The sequence below is a fragment of the Alosa alosa genome, chromosome 7 (assembly GCF_017589495.1).
Source record: "Alosa alosa isolate M-15738 ecotype Scorff River chromosome 7, AALO_Geno_1.1, whole genome shotgun sequence".
Classification (NCBI taxonomy): domain Eukaryota; kingdom Metazoa; phylum Chordata; class Actinopteri; order Clupeiformes; family Clupeidae; genus Alosa; species Alosa alosa.
This window is the reverse complement of record NC_063195.1, coordinates 35081685-35101309: the sequence shown is the minus strand read 5'-3', so window position 1 is coordinate 35101309 and position 19625 is coordinate 35081685. Positions and strand designations below refer to the sequence as shown.

The window sequence follows — 19625 nt, the reverse complement described above, 5'->3', positions numbered from 1 at the left end:
CTATAAAAACTGTGCTTTCCTTATACAAATAAACATGCCAAAATACTTTGATAACCCTTGATCCAGCTCCTTTCAATGTGAACTCAATGGTAATTTTTGTTTGCATCTCCAACAGTCTACAAATGCCTGTGTGTTTGTGTCAAAGAATAGTTGCCTACCATGTGCTAGGCTACACACTGAATAGCTTGAAAAAAAATGATTAATTCATAACTAAGTCATAACTTTCAATCAGTTATGTAAACATAATTGATGCCTATATGTTCAGATAGACCAGATCATGGTCTGAAATGTATGCAATATACCAATCAATGTCATCTTTAAGGCCTACATGCAGGGGCGCTGCTAGAAAATTTGGGCCCTACAGTATGGCAGACAATAGTTCTGGGCCCCCTGATATTATATAGTATTATCAGGTGGGCTCTCTGGGGGCCCCCTGTCAGTGCTGGGCCCTTAGAATCATCCTAACCCCCCTGCTGCTGAGGTCTTAAAAAAAACAAAAAAACAAAAAAACAACTTTCTATAGCTTCATTTGGAGTATCCATACAGGGCACAGATTAACATGCTGGCTAACGCGGTTCCCACAACATTAGCAGTAGACAAAACAGCATAATCCTGCATGCTGGTTAAAACATTTGAAATCAACTTTGACCATGCAAACCTAGTCTTTATTTTATTTAATAATGTTAGCCTGAAATAGTCTTTGTCTCAAACAAGTTTATTTATGGCTTGGTCCAAGATAACATGGGCTCCAAAAGGCTCCTATATATAGGCCTATCTGGTGGCAGTGAATTGCACCACAGATTACACATTTACATAGCCTACCCATGAATGCATCGGCCTAACTGTCATTGGTCTAGGGTAGGCTAACCCAGAGCCCTAGAGAGAGATCTAGAACTATAAGGCTCTGGGCTCATTTCACTGCCTTTTGTTTCTGTGACAAATCTCTTTAACCTAGAAGTCGCTGGTAGGCTACGGGTATGCTTGTGAATAGCCTGTTTTCCAGAAAAGCATTTAAATAAGGTTCACAAAACTCAAATCCATTGTGTCTGAATGAATGACATAATGAAGTAAATTATGTCAAACCTTGAACATCTTCGCAAGAGATCGTCTACCAGGGTACTCTTAACAGCAAAGATTCTAATCTTAGCTTAGCATTCGCGAAGCGCGTCATCTGTTGTCAAGGAACATATTACATTTTCATTTCCGGGTTACAGGGTAGTCCATGCGTGAGGAGGAGATACCGAAGACTTTTCACGTGTTACGGGTTGGCTGATGGTGTTGCTTACCAGTCCGTACTGAAGTATAAAACAAAGCTGACAGTTGGTTTGATATTTTTTGGGGTAGTTTAACTACTAACGGGTTGCAGATTCTTATAGGAGAGTCGTCAGTTGGGATCTCTGTAAATTAACGTAACGGTAAGTAACGTTAGCCCATTCATTTGAGCACAGTTTTGTGACCGTTTGGCTGCTTGGACATTAAAAAGTAGGCTAGTTGAACTAACATTTGGTATAATTGCATTTCTTTCTTGTAAATGCATGTGAAGTTAAAGCACAGTTCTGTGTTTCCAGTTAAATACTTTGTTTGAGTTACCCAGTGGAGACCTTCCAGATTTTTAAATCACTCATGGAAGTGTTCATGGCACACTCAGTGCTTTGTTTTGTTTCTTTTCATTTATATTAGAAAAGTAAAAATAAGTGTCAATACAAAAAGTAAAATAATGCAAAAAGATGCATACATTTTGTTTACATGGCAGTCTATCAAGGGAGATCACACATTTCACTCTACATTCTGAAAACGAATGATATTTATTTATTGTTTTACTGTAGAAAGAAATGAATGATTTGAACCGACATAACATATCTTTTGTATTGTATTTTGGTCTGAAATTTCAGATGGCAAAAGATAAAGCTGCAGTCAAAGACAAAAAAACGAGATAAAGAAAAGAAGCAAAGCCTTGAAGAGGTGACCAAGGTGGTGGCCACGGATGAGGAGGTCATGAATAAGGAAGGGGAGCCCATTTCCACCAAGAAAAAGAAAAGAAAAGAAAAAGAGGTGGTCGAAGACGATAATGAGCAAAGTGACATCATTGAGAGTGAAGCGATAATGGAAAAAGGAGAAAAGAAGAAAAAGAAGAAAAGCTCCTGTGACCACCACATAGCCACAGAAAACAGAGAGTCAAACATGGAAACGGACATCATTGTAATAGAGGAGGACCCTGCAGGTACTGAGGTGAAGAAGAAGAAGAAGAAGAAGAAGAAAAGCTCCTGTGACATCAGTGCCCTTGATGCCGGTGACCAAGTCATAGCCACAAAAAACAGAGTGTCAAACATGGAAATGGACATCATTGTAATAGAGGATGACCCTGCAGGTACTGAGGTGAAGAAGAAGAAGAAGAAGAAGAAGAAGAATGAATTGCAAAGTAAACAGGGCATCAATTCTGAAGAGGATGTACTACCAGACTGTGAAGGTGGAGAGAAGAAAAAGAATGGGGAGGCATTAACAACTGTAAATGATTGTGACATTTCTGGCTTTGACTCTGCAGAGAAAGACTCGGTGGAAACACTAAAAAAGACAAAGAAAAAGAAAAAAAGAAAAGCTGACGAGAATAACGGTGACATTGAAAAGAATGGGTCTGAGAACACTAACGGACAGAAGGCAGACATTGAGGGAAGCGTCACTGTTGAAGACAGAAAGAAAGAAAAGAAGAAGAGAAGAAAACATGATGGCCTAGAAGAAGATGCATGCTTAACAAGTACCATTAAACAAACGGAACACAAGAAAGAGAAAAAGAATAGGAAAGATAGCAGTCATGTGGAGGATATGACAAACACTGCCACAGGATCCCAACTAGAAATACTAGAAGAGAAACCAATGGATGGCAAGACAAAAAAGGGGGAAAAGAAAACAGATATTTCTGAAGCACATGAGCTGGAGAACAACCACATGCAAGGGGGAAAGAAAAAACAGAAAAAGAAAAAGGCTAATGAAGTGGAACCAACTCAACAGCTTGTTGACAACGAGAAGCATGAGGGAGAAGCCACTGGAACTGAAGCTGTAAACAGGAAGAAGAGAAAAAAGAACAAAAATGATCCTGCAAAGACAGAAGTAGAGACACCAACACCAAAGACACGTGTAGAGACACCAACACCAAAGACACGTGTAGAGACACCAACACCAAAGACACGTGTAGAGACACCAACACCAAAGACACGTGTAGAGGTAGAGACACCAACACCGAAGAAGAAACAGAAAATATCTGAAGAGAGCACTCCAGCAAAGACAGTCAAAAAGGAAGAGTCTGTAGAGGAACATCAAGAGGTAAGTATGACCTGACAGATTTCTGCAACTGTGATAGTGTATGTGACAGTAGATCTTGGATATGCTGAGGAGAAATGGTGATGTATGATATGCAGGCTAATCTTATAATATAATGTATATTCAAAGTTAACACTGTCATTATTTTAGTTGTATTCAATTAAAAAAAATCAAATTGCACTCACAGCCCTGCAAAAACACAGCTATGCTGTCAATATTGTCATATGAAAAATGGCTATGATACACAAGAATGATCACAATATATAGGATGCGATGCAATATCATGATATACAATATGCAATACGATTGCAATAGGGCACAGCCCTACTCCCCGCCATCCATATTATTGTTCAGTTAGAATGGGCTACAGGACTGACCTGAGGAAGTGCTTTCCCCGAAATGTCAATCAAATATTGCTCGGGAGCTACTGGTGTGCACTCTTTTGTAGTTACTACAGGACTGGTGAAGTCACTGCTGTAACATGACGCTGAATACTGATCTGGAAGTTCATGTCTGTGTTGCACTTTTTGCATAAAACAACATACTCATGTAATCACTAAGAAAATAGCAAAAACTGAGATTGATGTATAAATGGCACTTATACTGGGACTCAAATTTAAATATTTGCCACTGTGTTTACAGGTGACTGAGGTGGTCTTTTTGTCAGAGAAGCCTGGTAACCAGGATGAAATTTTGATTAACCAGGTATCTGCTGACGGCCGAAAGGTGTTAGCCTAGCCATTTGTATCCATTTTGACTTGAACTTGCAGTGTTCGTCATTGTGCAGTATTCCTACATCTTGAAGGTGCAGTCAGCGATTGCGCAGGAAGTCGCATTTGTTTTGTGTTTAAAACAAATGTGTTAAATATAAATGTATTATTAGACACTTTTGTCCAAAACAACGTTCATTATATTTGATCGAAAGAGCAAACTAAACACACCAGAGGTAGTCCACCCCTACCTTCAGTATTCCTAGAGAAACTCCATGCAAGGTTTCGTTTTTGTTAGGGGGACAGGCTGTCGTCACTTTGTTTCCAGTTTGACGCATGAGCTGCCTACAGAGACCGTTTTTTCTTTTCTTTGTACTCTCGGAATGGGCAGCGAGTGGTTGTGATATGATTGCTGAATATAATGGGATTAAAATGGTGTAAAATTGCTGACTGTACCTTTAATTTCTCTCAACATCAAGTGAATGGATTTAACCACTCCTAATCAATGTAGGATAGAAGCACAGACAAGTAATTATATGTGGGGATATACTTGTATTCCATTTAACATTTCATAGCATAATGGGGTAAACTGTGTCTCATTTCAGGAAAGACGGTTGGCCCTGCAAAGAGAAATTGACGAGGAATCACAGCCAAAATCTGTAAGTCCTTCACAGGGTTCCCACTCTGAGTGAAATGTAAAATTCCATGACTTTTCCCTGACAAAAAAACCTGAATTTCCATGACCTACTTTACAATGAAGGGTACAATATACCAACCAAAGCTTTCAGAACAGTCACGTAGCGTCCAAGAATCTTTTACTTTTTTTAGAGCAGGAGATGAATAAATGGGTATTGAATGAACAAAGTTGGGCTAACCACAACTACTCAAGCAAGCAGTAAAGCTAACTAGAAATGCAATTCCAAGGAATTACCAGTGCATGAAAATGCTAAAGTTGTGATGTAAAATATCATACAGAATAAAAACAAACTATATTGGTTGCTTGGTAGATGAGGTTTAATATAGTTGGAATGACTGAACAGTTAAATAGATAGGTAGATAGTATAAGGTTAAATTATTTAGGTAGATAGTTGATGATAACTGACAGTTGGAATGGCTCTAATGTTTTCTAGCAGTTATGCTAACTATGTTAACAAAGATAATAATGCTAACCAAGTTACTTAACTTACTTATGTGACTTAGTTAACTTAGCTAATAATTTATAACAGTTATGCTAAAATATAAAGAATGTTAACATGCTAACCATGTGACTTAGCTATTCATGTTTAGCAGTTATACTAACAATGTTAACTATGCTAACCATATTACTTAGCTAACTTAGCTAATGTTTTCTAATAGTTTAGTCAAAAATGATAACAATGCTAACTAGCATGTTAACTATGCTAACCATGTTACTTAGCTAATCATTTTTAACAGTTTTGTTAAAAATGTTAACAATGCTAACTAGCTACAGTGGGTAGGAGTCATAGTTGATGACAAGTAACAGTTACAATGGTTGAACAGTTGAAAAGTTCAGTAGTTTAAAGGGTTAAATTGTTTAACAGTGAAATATTGTAGTGAGGACTTTTATTTTGAAACAGTTTTTGGCAGAGGAAGCAGTTGAACAGGATGTGTAGTCTTAATAGGGCCAGTTTGTATGCTTAAAGCCTGAGACTGGCAGTTGATCCAGGTGGCCTGAACACCTGCCATAGGATTCTAATTGCTTAACTTGACGTGTTGTGATGTCACAATCAGCAATGTTAAGTCTATGGGGATTTTTAAAAAGTTTTTCTTTAATAGTTTAAAAAGTATAAAAGTTTCAAAGTTGAAAAGACATAGCAGCTTGGTCCGTTTGAATACCTATGTTACAAAGTTTGAATGAAGTTTCTGTTCAAGAGAAATTGCGTACGGAAAAAGTGGTAAGCGGAATAATAAGTTGTTGTTGTTGCCTTGGAAGAACAGTACAGTGCATTTTCATGCACTGTAATAAGAAGTTGTTGTTGTTGCCTAGGAAGAACAGTACAGTGCATTTTCATGCACTGTAATAACCAGATATACACCAATTCTGAGTGGAAATATCTGTAATAATGTATTTTGGCAAGAAAATGTTAAACTGCTACAACAAAATTCATGACTTTGCCCCCAAAATGATAAAATTCCCTGACTTTCCATGTCTGGAATAGACTTCCCAAAATTCCATGACCCGTGGGAACCCTGCCTTCAGTTATGCTATGTAAACTATATAACTGTGACACATTTTGATCTACTGAATGTCTTTGAAAATACTCAATTTTCCCTTTTTGTTAGACTTTTGGACAGTGGAGCACTGCCACCTTTGACAGTTCAGACCAACAGCAGAAGTTCTTGCGACTGATGGGTGGCTTCAAGAAAGGCAATCAGCCAGCTGCGTCAGGTGTTGGACGGCCAAACATGGCTCTGGGGAAGGAGGAACAACAGAGCCTGCAGCAGAAACTCCTGGGACAGTTTGAGCGTGCGCAAAATCGTAGAATGGATTTTACAAGCAAAGGAGCAGGACTTGGATTCACTGCGCCAAGCAATAAGAAGTTCTCGATCGATGTGAATGCCAGCCGCTCAGTTAAATTTGATGACTGACTATGCACACATGTCCCTTCATTCAGTTTGATGGGACTGAAATGTAACTCTGGGTTAAGATGACCTGATGTTTTCCTGGCTGACTGAAAACAAGTAATCGTTCTACTGAATAGTAGATCTTTGTACTGCACGTCAACTAATGGGGTCTCGTCAGTCCAGGCTGTTGGCACGGTTGTGAAGCAGGCCTTTGCAGGCGTCTCAGGAATCCTTTTCAGCTACGTGAGCCTAGTTCCCATGGACTATCCTGCTACATCAAAAGGACATTCTTTTGAGTGCAGTGGCAACATGTTGTATGACTGAATTTTATGTTTCTGTAATGAATATTTGTAAACTACAGTGCTATAAAAATCAGTCAAATCATGAGGTTGAGAGATTTACATATTTTCAACTACAAATTCTTTCACACACCATTTCATTTAGTGTATTTCCACCAAGCACCACAACATCATCCTTGGGATTGAACTTTGCCATGTTGGGACATCAATTTATTTGTTACCAAAGAGTACATGCACTCTTAGGATATACATAGAAAAGAATAGCTCTGAAATAGTAAAAAAAGAATGAAAAGGAAAAGTTAAGAAATAAAATGATGGAAAGAAGTGTTCCCAATCTCTAGATCGTGCTCGAGGTTAAAACAAGAAAACTTTGCCGCCATGTTGACCGGTCACTTGAAAACGTCTTTTCCTCGAACTTCTGGTTGCTGTTCTGCAGCTGGAAGTCTTCATGTTTGTTCTTTTATCATACCAAAAGAACACTGTACTCGTTTTGTTTGAAAGCACCAGGTCTGATGCGTGGAACCCTTCAAACTTGTGGCTCATGGTTGGTGCTGTTGCTGCGTTGCATTTCTGCTGTTGATGAGGGAAGCTGTGTGTTCCTGGGGAGCAGGAGGGCGCGTCGGCTCTGCTTACGCCTGGAGGTACTCCGGCTGCACCCGCGCCACCTTGCGGAACTCCTTTGCATGGGTGCGCGGACACTGCATCTCACACCAGCTGACAGGCACCATCTGAGCACCTGAGGAGAGGAGCGCTGTTGTGAAAAGCTTTGCCTTGAGAAAACTATTTTGTTAAGAGTTTGTGGCAGGACACCAAAAGCCTTGTATAGTTAGTATTATTTTCAAATGGGTGCTGGGGTGTTATGGAAGCTAAAATGTTGGGTGGGCACAATACAAATGTATGTGTGTGTTGTACTTTAAAACTTAATTTGAGTCACATGCACACCTAGCTGATTTATATGATTTTTTAAACGTAGATTGTGAAAAATCAACACGTCTATACCGGTTTTCCAGTTCTTCTAATTTGTGACAAATAATTTCTCTGTGTTCTCACCTGCTTCACTGTGGGCCACCACAACACCAAGCTCATTTTCTGCTGTTGTCAAGAGATAATTGGACTGCACATCACCAAGGGAGATCTAATACTGAGGTCAAGGTTTAGAACTGGTATAATAATCCTACAATGGACAAATGTAACAAATCTTCATCTGTACAGAGAAAACTGACCTGGTCCTCGTGGCACTCAGATCCCACTTTAGAGAAGAAAGGCTGCACACTCACTTTATACTAAACTCCATGTTATATACGGAACACTGACATTTATTGGAAGGATACCACTTTTGCAAGGACGATATCACCAGGTCGAAAGCATTTATAGGTTTCAACCTGAAGCAGAATGAAGATGTTATTAAATAAGATTGTCTTGAATAATACAACAGGTCAAATATGCCAGGCATCAAAAGGAATTCATGTAGAAATTGTGCTCATGTCTGTGTCTCACCTTGTCTTTTTCTGTTGCTCTTACATCTTCTTTCCTTTTAAGAAAAAAAGAAAAGTAGTGTTTAAGTCAGAAAGACAAAAGCCAACAATTAACTAAATTATGAGAACCAGACATTTTATTACAGACAAAAACAAATACAATGAAATTGCCTATCTATCAATGTGTGTTCAAGATACCTTATGGTCCCTCTGAACCTGTCCTTCAGTGGGGTGGAACCAACGTAGAGGATGTGAACCTTAGCAAACCTGGGATTAATACTGGTCACCTATACAGAGAGCAGGAGTGCAGTGTAAACAATATGATGCGCGAATAGTCTTAAAATATAGCTTTTGCAATACAGTTTGTGTTTGTTGTGTGAGGACCTGGATGTGTGATAGCCTGTGCAAATGACATCATTCTCACCTTGCAGGTTACTATAGCGCCAACATCGGGTAATAACTGCGTCTCTGTCTCCTTTACAACAGAGATTACGGGTAGCTGAAAAGATCACATCAAGTTAATCAAATGTTTTGCAAAACTCTCATACCTCGCAGGTCACAATCGTGCCGCGGCCTGGAAACAATGCAATCGTACTACATTGCGCGAGAGAAAACATAATCCCTGACCTTTCAGGAGAACCACTAATCCCTGCAGTTGCGCAATATTTTACACTTTCATTTTTTAAGTTCACACACACACCCACCTCCTCTCCTTCGTTTTTTCTCAGCACGTAGCCCGCAAGAGAGGCGAAGATATATCCATGTCTAAGGTACGTGCCCGTTCCAGGTATGCAATCTTCCGTGCTGCAAAGCCTCTCACCTGAAATATTAAATCAGCAACATAGGCTACTTCGATCGGCATGTTCTAAATCAAAGCACGTCAGGCAGAAAAAAAGATAACATCTGCTAGTTTACAAAAAGTAGCCATGTAATACAAATATGTTCACGCTGAGTCAGCTGATCCACAATGCCCAATATAATAGGCTATAACTACGAATTCGCTGGTTTCCCAGTTGACACTGATATTCGCCTGGAGACATTAGCTGAATTATATGCCAAGGTGCATCAAAACGTTTCATGAAGGAATGTTTGGAACTGTGTTCACGCCCAAGGCAGTGGGCAGGGCTCAACAAACTAGCTCTTTCGATAACAAGTAGTAAACGAGAATGAGTAAACCACTATTTTCCTTAACTATCTGTCAAACTAATACAGCCGAACACTCCATGCATACGCCACAGGAAAACGTGCCAAATTTGTGTCATCACAGCCTACTCGTGTGCTGCTACTGAAGCATGCTCAATCCACGTTGTGACTCCAGGCAAGTCCAGTTTAGGATACACAGAAACTCATTAAACAACACTATTTATTTCTCAGACAAAAGTTAGATCGCTCATTGAAACTTGCTTGCGTTAGTTCTGTCAAAATAACGCAAATTGGTTCAAGTTTGAGTATTTTAAGCGCACTTACCTGGAACACACAGCTTCATCGGCGACATGTTTTCAAGCAGACACGAGTCATCGTCAATTGGCTGAATACAGGAGGCCTTGGTTTCCTGTAATTGGTTACTCAATCTATGACGTTTTAGCAGTCCCCATACGCCATATTTGTTGAGGCATGCTACGTGCAAAGGCTACCTCAAGCCTACACACTAGGCCCTACTTACAAATGTAAACAAGGTATTAAGAATGCTTAATCCGCTATAAATATGATGGCTACATCGAAAATATGTTTCAAACAAATCTTCGAAGAAGAGTAAACATTTGCTGAAACACTGCTGCATCAGTGAAATGTTGAAAGTACACAGTTCATTAGGACAAAATGAGGATATTTTTTTATAATCAAGATTTTACTTTTATTTTAATTGTACAGCATTATGTCTTCTCATTAATGACAAACATATCATGACACAAGTTAAAGAAGGTGTTCTAAACAGTGGAATGCAGCATAGACAGGATTAAGCTTCCAACGCACTTCTTTTCACATTATCTTTTCAATTCAGTCATATACTTGGGGCTGGAAAGTGAAAGCACATGTTTGCTTTTTTTTTTTTAAACAGCAATGTCCTTGCCTGGTAGAGTATTGCCTGCTTATTGTCACAAAGACATACGAGCATCACATATTTGGAAGCTAGCCTGGGTGTTCCCATGCTGCCTTGCGCGCGATTTGATTCACGCTGCTAAGGCAGCCTGTAGACCATGGAGCAAATTTTCGCCTGAGATAGGGAACCAATCACAGAACAGGTGGGAAAGCAAGACGATGACGAGCTATGCACAGACGCATTTGATAGACATCCGTGGCACCCAATAAACGGATCTGGGCATTTTTTTCAAATACGAGAAAATGAACGTTTGGTTCCCAGACCACGTCTCTTTGAGAAGTGGTGGCGCTAGCCAGGCTATTTGGAAGCATCAATTTAATTTAATTCTGAATCTTTACAAACATACATTTGAAGTACTGTCATTTGTGATAGTTGTCTGGCTTACATTCACAATATAGGCCTATTGTTTGAAATCACTAGACATAATACCATGCACCTCTTATTTAAAATGTAGCCTAGGCTATGGCTTGTGTGGTCAATAAGTGACAGGCTACGAGTTAGGAGGTGAATTAGCAGTGTGTAGACTATGTTTGGATTATCTTGCATGAATGTTTCCAGAGGGATTGTTGTTTCACCATAACACTAACATTTTTCTATCTTTTTTCTTTCCCCTCTATTTCTTGGCCTTGCCTTGTGCTGCCACAGCCGCCATGGCTTTTTGCACTGTCTCTTCGTCTCCCAGGAACTGCATGGGCTTGACAGGCTTCAGGTTCTTGTCCAGCTCATACAGGATGGGGATCCCAGTGGGTAAGTTCAGCTCCATGATGTCTTCATCTGACATCCCTATAAAAAAGGCAGAATACAGATGCAAATTCACAGTCATACATACAGACTGTAATTAGTGTGATAAATCATGTTACGTGTTACTCTTTTTAGTGTCTAGTTTTCACTGATATCGAATAAAAATAAGTGTTCAGTAACTTAATCCTATTCAGATGGGGTGAGAAAACCTGATTGTCCATGTAGGCCTAATTTTAGATTACAACTATACCAGTTGGTGCAATGACAAACTTGTTCAGGATACTTACCCTCCAAGTGTTTGACAATGCCCCTCAGACTGTTGCCATGAGCAGCAATCAGCACCCTTTTGCCCTCTTTGATTTGTGGGACAATTTCTTCATTCCAGAATGGCAGGGCCCTCGCAATTGTGTCCTTCAGGCTCTCACAGGAAGGTAGCTGGTCATCTGTTAGGTCAGCGTAACGACGGTCCTACAAAAACAGAGTTCATGAACATTCTGTATTAAGGTAAATAACAGGGTCCCAAGACAGATTTCATTTAAACATCTTCAACACAAAATGTGTTGTAACATATGTTGTAACATAATTATGAGGCTTGCATGAAACCAATTCATATAGATGGAATAACTTTAGCAGTAGAGTTGTAATGCCCTCTTCCATGTGGTTCACCTTGCTGATGTTGGTGTAGAAGTCATGATTCGCATCCATGGGTGGAGGGGGAATGTCAAATGAACGTCTCCAGATCTTCACTTGGGCCTCACCATGCTTAGCAGCTGTCTCAGCTTTGTTTAACCCAGTTAGACCACCATAGTGTCGTTCATTCAGGCGCCAGGTCCGGTGCACTGGTAGCCACATCTGGTCAATCTGTTCCAGAACCAACCACAGGGTTCTAATTGCCCGCTTCAGAACTGAAGTGTAGCATATGTCAAATTCATAGCCGGACTCTATGGACATAGAGGATGAAAGGAATTTCAGAGGTTACAAATCAACCTGCAGAACTAGGCCTATGATGCCCTCATATTAATGACAGACTATGGGTGTGTCACTAGGAATGTTGAAGACAGATCTGCTCTTGCCAAGTAATCTAACAAATCTTAAGCCTATCTTCGCAAAACAGTGTGTTTCTTATGCCTACGTTGCAACAACACATTTTACATAAACATTTTCTCATCATGACATAATTGAACCGCTTAAGAGGCATACCGCAGTCGTTGTAGCCTACACAGCTACCTGGTTCTTGCGTAACTACATTCTCATCCAGGCTGAGGTGTGCTTAATCCAAAGCCAAATGGATCATGGATGCAATTTTTAGGGACCATCACCTTTCAAGGCGAGACCACCTCGCTGGGCCTCCTGGACTCCCGTGTCACTTAAGTCGGCATCAAACCAGCCGCAGAAGCGGTTTTCCTGGTTCCAGCAGCTCTCACCATGACGAATTAACACCAGCTTGTAAGCGGCCATCCTTGAAGGTTTTCTTGCTTCGCAGTATTTCCGGCAACTGAAGAACACGGCGTTCCTCTTGAAATGTGTCGAAAATATGCGCGACAGCTCAGTGCGACACAGTCTGGCCACCCGTGGATCAGGTTATGATGCTGACGGGTTTGGTATCCACAGGGATGTCCGACCGCACGGTCGCAGATGTGCCCGTTCGCAATGTCTGTTATGTCGCGAGACAGCGCTTCCTGACCATCTAAACCAATCAGGATTCTAACACATGAACCAGCCAATGCTTATTTCCGCACATCAGCAGGGCGATCGCCATATGACCTTCGGTGACAAGGTGGATTGTCACCCAATGGCCAACATTGTGTATTCAAATATTTGTATCTTTCGATTTATGCACTTTTTTCTGTGAATGGGCCTAGGCCACTGCGTTTTTTGTTGCCCTATTATATTTGTGCTCTGCACACTATGAGTAGAGCACACGCGCGGCACGCGCACACACGTAGGCACACACAGACAAACACTAGAGCAGTAACAACAGTTTTATTAAGAGGTTAGAAAATTTGCAGACTAAGACTCTTTAAATCCTTAATTTTTAACCCATAGTCTCTGTTTACAGCCAACAACTGTTCAGCCAGACATAAGTTGTTTCATCAGTTCTTGTTTTGGGTGTTGTAGGTAAGATTAAATGTTTTGACGTCGTCTAGCTGTTTTCTTCTTCTGTCTAAATCCTTTGAGTTGCTCTCTGAAGTCCCGATGACGCATTGGCACATACCCCTTCGGCTCACAAAAGTCCTATTGAATACAAAACAACCGGTCACACTGCGGGTGCAGGTCAAACCATGTTGGGAAAATGAAATGACACAAAATTGATGAAAGACAAAACAAGTCAATTAAGTTGTGTGGTTATTCATGCTGTCATACCGGAAAGCATGAGAAGAACTGTTTGTAGCCTCCACGTAAGAGATACACCTCAGGATGGTAGAGATGAGGATATACACATGAGTGTAGATTCCGGTCCAGTTTTCTCAAGTATTTACATCTAAGGCACAAGACACTTGTGTATTACTATGACAGTTTTCCCATAGCCATGTTTTCAAATATACATCTGAAATCTCTAAAACCATTGAAGACATCTCTGAGGCACTGCATGCAGTAATAAGAGAAAATGATGTTCTCACAGCCGTGGTCCCCTCTCTGAAGACAATTCACAGTGAAATATCAAAAGCTTCCTTGGTGACTTGCTCTGCAAAGGTGATAGAGGTCCTGGGCCTGTCTCTGGAGAGCTGGAGTTCTGTTCCTCTGCCGGACAGCAGAACTGACCAAGGGTGAGGCCATGATGAAAAGCCTTCTGGACCTGAGCTTCTGTGTGGAGGTTCACCGCACCCTACCAAACAGCCATGGGGATTTGGGATATACATGAAAAAATAAGCCAACATAGAGTTACTCTTTGTAATGACTCAAAATGCAATGGAAATGCATAATTGTTGCCACTATTTTAAACTGTTAACACTCAGCAGATCCTTATAAGACACACTTTCATACTCTCTATGTACCATATGGCACTACTGAACAACATATATGGTCTCTACATGTTATAGCTTAAATGACTTAACAAAATATGTACCTGTCTCTCAATGTCTTTCAAGTGCAATACAGTAATTCTACCTTAATGTGACCTCCTAGATATTCATAAGGGTAGCGGCAATCAATGATGAGGAAATCCTCCACTGTTGACTCGAACTCCCCATTCAATAGTGAAGCCACCTAGTGGACAGGAAGATGAGATGGGTTGCAAAAATAAATACTGCACTAAATCATTGCATTTTAGAAAGAATTTACTTGTACTATTTAAAATGATATATATTTGTATTTCTTTTTAGGTGACTAGTGTAATCCTCTTTTTAAAGTTTCCATAGTGTCTGTCTAAATGAATAATCAAGACATTCTGAAGGAATAGTCAAGATATTTTGAGCAAATCCTTCTTTTTCAGAGTTCAGTATCTGTACTGATGAATCAAGTGCAATTTCATCTTAAATATCCCAATGGAGAAAAACAAATAGCTTTATTAATGATGTTTTTATGTGATTAAAAAAATTGAGGTAGGCTATGAATTCTAAAGCCGAAACACTTATTTTTTGCAAGAGCTAATGCGTGAGAGTGTGGTTTTCAACTTTGTTTTCACAGGCTATGAATTAAAGCATGTTTTTGTGCTCACCAAAATGCTAGCTTGTAAACCTTGATTATTACACATTGTATTATATTACCCATAGCACTATGTAACTATTCTGTAAAAACATTGTAGCCAAACACACTGTATAACCAAAAGTTACAACAGCGACTTGGTTTGGGCTTAGAGGAAGCATAAGGCACAGGGTTATGGGTATATGTATAATGTTACACTGCACTTCGTAGTGTTTTTACCATTCAAATGATAATCTACACTGTATAGGAGATCAATTCTTACTGTATTGGCTGATACACAATGAAGATCTTGATCCACTTCTTCAATGGGAAGAACATGCATCTGAGAAAAGACATACAGACAGTATATACACACAATCATAGTTTTTACTGAATCTTTGTCAGGAAACAGATTATATCACATTTCCTGAATACCAATAAACTACTTGACATGAATCCAATACAAGACCATTTGGAACTTGACCCACTTGACCTACCTTGCTAAAGTCTCCTATAAGGTGGTTTCCTATCAGTGATTCTAGAATCTGACTCCGGTTGGGATGGTGTTTGGACCTGACTCGGCCCAAGGAGAGCAATGCCTGCAGAGTTCAAATGAAATGTTATCACAACCCGGGGCTCATGGACAGAGAGAACAGAGTAACTTGGCCCATAAGGAGCACCTTTAACTTCAGCTAATCAGTTAAAGTAATGTTACCATGTCATTCGCTGGCTCCGCTGTGCCTTCCTCCTCTTGGGAGAGTGTGACCTCTGCTGGTGAAGTTTCGTGCTGCTCCTTGGCCAAAGTACTGACCTCTTGATTCACTGTTTTTGGAAAACGTGATGACAGCTTCACACGCACTCTCTTCTATTTGGATTGTGCAAAGGGATTCATTCATTAGTTGTGACACATTTGTTGTCTTTGATGCCATCGACTTTGGTCAATGTGAAAAGTTTAAGGTTGTTTATTATAGAATTTTAAGTCACTTATGCTTACCAGTTTCGGAGCTGAGTATTCAGGTGAAAACCTACAAGAGAGAAAGCAATGTATACTAAAACATTGTGGTCATGCTGTGGAATGCCCTTTGATTTTCACTAACTCATGTTCTTACCTCTCTCTGCTTTCAATATCTTTGGTGGAGTTCCTCACTGGAAATAAGAAGGCTTTTAGAAATTCACTGATTAATTACAAGATAAGATAAGCAACTGTGTTTGAAAAGGGCACAGAGGATATTTTAATAACATCTAGCATTGTGTCATATAGCGATACATTCAAATTAATTCTTAGTATGAACTGTCAGTGACTGTGTTAACATGGACGTAGGTATCCCGGTTATGAGGTGTTTCCCAGTTTTGCTCATATTTGGAATATGCCGTTACATGAAGAGAAACCTGTTTATTAATATCAATAGTATGCCAACAATTAAGTCCTATGCATATAGGTAGCCAGCCACTGTCCGGAATAAGGTGAAGCCTATAGGCCTACACGGCACAGAAACCCGGTTTATTTTGGCATACTCCAGCTAGCATAAACCAGATTTATCAATACCAGGCTCAATAAGGGCTTATCTGGGGTTCTGAAATTGGGGGTTAACACAAAACTAGGATACTTCAAAATCCTAGGATACTGACGTGCATGTAAACGCAGTCAGTGAAAGCAATGGGCGGATTGTGTTGCTTTAATTTTTGGATTTGCCAGATTTATCTCACTATAACCTTGTTGACAAGGAAATGCACCCTTTTGCAACACAGTGTCAGATAAAAAACATGCATGGATATTTTTGCTTCTTCACAGCAAGTTTGCTCTTGGTTGTGCTCTCTTGGTTTTGCTTCTGCACAGCAAGTTTGCTCTTGGTTGTGCTCTCTTGGTTTTGGTTCAATATGTAATCTCCTTTGTTGTCATGTTACCAGTGCTACCCTGACAATATCACTGCAAATCTGACTGATACTGAGTTTGATGCTGATTTTTTTTTTTTTTTTTTTTTAAGTATATTTTTTGGGGGCTTTTTATGCCTTTAATGTGATAGGACATTTGAGAATGACAGGAAGTGAGTGGGAGAGAGAGTTGGGGTGGTATCCGGAAAGGACCACGGGGCGGGAATTGAACCCGGGTCGCCAGTGTACACTGTAGGTGCCCCAGCCAGTTGCGCCACGGCTGGGGCCAGTTTGATGCTGATTACAACATGATGGTTGAACTCCCAGTCAAAATGATGGTAATTTTCATTCAAACACTGGACCACTTTCCTTGTTTTCTTTTGAACCTCCACAGAATATTTATGATCAGAAAAAAATAAAAGAGATGAGATGAACAACATGAATGCAAAGCATGTAGAGCATCGCTTTCCTTTCTGTCCTACATTGAGAAGTAAATAATGTTTGTAAGTCTCAATGTTGTTTTTGACAACAAAAATATCTGGATCCGAAGCTTTGAATGTTTTTTTTACAATATATAAAAATATTTCTGTCAAACCCTAGCCACCCCTTTTTTTGCTGCACTTGTGATGTTTTGAGCTGGGTGCATTATATGCAAAAATGTGGTTTAATCCTAAAACATGCCCAAACCTGTTGGCGTCTCTAACTGAAGCAGTCTTTTGTACGGGGCTCCAGGGGGGGAATGCGAGTCTGGCGTCTGCTGAAGATGTCTCCATGGAATATTCCTGGAAATGACAAATATGACATTTCAGGCTTTAGGTTTGCTAGCCTGTAGTATTTTGGCTATAAATGTCTATCTCTGATTATATAGCTTGGGTCCAAAGTCTAGGCTATAAAATGGCTTTAACAACAATAATGACATAGGTCTATGAAATATAAATTCAAATTATGTATTTGTATTAAATTAATGTATTTGTATGCTAGCAATTAATGCCCTTGTTATACAGTTTTCTGAAGCATATTTTCCTCTTGTCATCATAGCCTCTAATTACATTAGGATGTACAAGCCTAACTTGCAGTCAAAATATGAATCAACTTTTGGTTACAATATTAACAATAAAGTGTAAATTATATGACAACTGGGCAGTTCAACTTACAATAAGGGGGTTTATTTCAAATACTTTACCATGTAGCCTACTGCATTAACAAATTAATTAAATTAAAATGGGCCCATGTCCCTGAATCACATTTTAGTAAGAATTGGCTTGCAATTGAGACTTTTATCAATTATTAGCCTGCAGATCCAAATATACATGTGAATAAGAGGCTTACACCCGCATTGCACAAACTCACGTATCCTGGCAGTGAAGACTGTAGAAAAGTAGAGTCAGATCAGAAACAGGTGAAGAAGAGTATCTCGCAGGTGAAAGGCTTTGGGGAGACATTTCATCATTCCAAGTCTTATATAAGGGGGTGACGTCCATCTGGGAGATGTTTTCTGTTTTCATCAGTCTACAATGTGTGAAGAGTTCACCTCTGTGATCTGATGGAAATCCCTGCTCAAGTCAGAATGTATGCTCTCATGTTGCTACAACAAACATGTGCTTGCCCTCCTCCCACTCCCCTGAGGCGATGTCGACCCGCCTCAAAGACGACTCTAGCCGCGCTGTCAATTTGAATTTCCCAAGAGTGCGTGCCGCACAACTTTAACCACCAGCAATAGTTTCCATTAATCCTGAAAATGCGCAAATTCTAAATGCAAAAAGAAAGACGAGTAATATGTTCTTGTTCTTAGAGTTGGTTCAAGGTGAGGACAGTCTATAGGCTAAGCAATAACAAATGCATGCATTTATAATGTTAAATGTGGGCTATGTCCTCCTAGAATTAGGCTATATTTTGGGCAATACATCACTTAGGCCTAATACAAGCACTGACCTTTCGCATTATTTTGTACTTTGTCGAATTCCGGCAAATGATCGATTTTATTTTAATTTATTTTTAACGTTGTAATGGAAACTAGGCTAATGACGTTACTCATGTCTAAAGTCTAAGTCATCACATCAGCGTAGTATTTTGGGACAAAATATTATATTAATCTCATAGGAATATAGTAGCTTGGGACATAGGCCTAAGTAGTGCGTATAGCCTACTAGTTATTTTTCGGAAGTAGCCAATGCGGGGTTTAGGCTAGCCTTTGCAGATATAGCCATGTCTTTTCATTATTTGACAAACGCCGATATCCAATAGTCCAAACATGGGATAAAAGTGAGAAAAAAAACATTATGCCTATGCAATGCATGCTGAATATAGGGCAATGATTATGCTAATGATACTAATGTAGGCTAATAATAACAATAATAATGTTATCCTTGCATATCATAGGGGGAAACATAATATAGCCTATAGGCCCTATAGGGATTGTCGAGGAGGAACATCAAATTGAGATAAGTGTAGGCCAGTTAGGCTGGCCTACAGGCTTTGAGAGCCAGCTGCATTTGTCACCTCAGACTAGCCTCCTTGATGAAGCGTTTCACCGATTTCGTGCCAGTTCTTGACTCAAGACCAAGGCGCTGTTGGCTTGAGTTGAGCTTTAACAAGCCCAATTTTAGGTGCTTTTGAGCTACAACCAATCAACCACAAACACTGAAACGACAAAGCAGAGTGATCAATAACCAGAGTGATCAATACCCTTGAATTCTGACTTCAGAGACGTGGCATTGTCAACATCTCAAATAATAGCTCGGCAGGATTTGCAAACTATCAAAAATTAATCCAATCCCTGTTTCAGGGGGAAACGATGAACGATGGCACAGAAGTGTTGTGCTGTATCACGTATATGGAGTGGGCGTTACGAGAACAGCCAATCAAAACATATATATTGGACGCTTATTCGGGTAACAAAGCTGAT

General features: G+C 39.8%; 4 protein-coding genes across 6 annotated transcripts; 1 reads left to right on the top strand and 3 right to left on the bottom strand.

The window, feature by feature from the left end:
• Window positions 1-1219: 1219 nt before the first annotated feature.
• Window positions 1220-6996, top strand: knop1 (lysine-rich nucleolar protein 1). The gene is made up of 5 exons (XM_048248353.1): window positions 1220-1415; window positions 1893-3318; window positions 3958-4020; window positions 4631-4684; window positions 6330-6996. The coding sequence occupies exons 2-5, from the start codon at window positions 1996-1998 to the stop codon at window positions 6633-6635; spliced, it is 1746 nt and encodes a 581-aa protein (XP_048104310.1). The 5' UTR covers window positions 1220-1415; window positions 1893-1995; the 3' UTR covers window positions 6636-6996.
• A 90-nt stretch (window positions 6997-7086) lies between these two features.
• exosc1 (exosome component 1) lies at window positions 7087-9949 on the bottom strand. Its single transcript, XM_048248354.1, has 8 exons — window positions 9853-9949; window positions 9090-9205; window positions 8810-8884; window positions 8584-8672; window positions 8408-8441; window positions 8242-8292; window positions 7961-8045; window positions 7087-7646 (listed from the first exon to the last, which is right to left on the bottom strand). Exons 1-8 carry the CDS (start codon window positions 9878-9880, stop codon window positions 7540-7542), a joined length of 585 nt encoding a protein of 194 aa, XP_048104311.1. The 5' UTR covers window positions 9881-9949; the 3' UTR covers window positions 7087-7539.
• Window positions 9950-10684: 735 nt separating this feature from the next.
• pgam1b (phosphoglycerate mutase 1b) lies at window positions 10685-12915 on the bottom strand. Its single transcript, XM_048248352.1, has 4 exons — window positions 12544-12915; window positions 11891-12165; window positions 11512-11692; window positions 10685-11266 (listed from the first exon to the last, which is right to left on the bottom strand). Exons 1-4 carry the CDS (start codon window positions 12680-12682, stop codon window positions 11097-11099), a joined length of 765 nt encoding a protein of 254 aa, XP_048104309.1. The 5' UTR covers window positions 12683-12915; the 3' UTR covers window positions 10685-11096.
• Window positions 12916-13221: 306 nt separating this feature from the next.
• cdc25d (cell division cycle 25 homolog d) lies at window positions 13222-19537 on the bottom strand. 3 transcript variants are annotated; one of them, XM_048248554.1, is made up of 11 exons: window positions 18071-19537; window positions 17408-17502; window positions 15958-16009; window positions 15843-15873; window positions 15564-15713; window positions 15346-15447; window positions 15132-15191; window positions 14333-14431; window positions 13846-14051; window positions 13589-13706; window positions 13222-13459 (listed from the first exon to the last, which is right to left on the bottom strand). In XM_048248554.1, exons 1-11 carry the CDS (start codon window positions 18223-18225, stop codon window positions 13349-13351), a joined length of 1179 nt encoding a protein of 392 aa, XP_048104511.1. In that variant the 5' UTR covers window positions 18226-19537; the 3' UTR covers window positions 13222-13348. The 3 variants fall into 3 exon arrangements, with proteins under 3 accessions (XP_048104511.1, XP_048104512.1, XP_048104513.1); XM_048248555.1 differs by having other exon boundaries at window positions 15564-15710; XM_048248556.1 differs by having other exon boundaries at window positions 15958-15994.
• Between the last annotated feature and the right edge of the window lie 88 nt (window positions 19538-19625).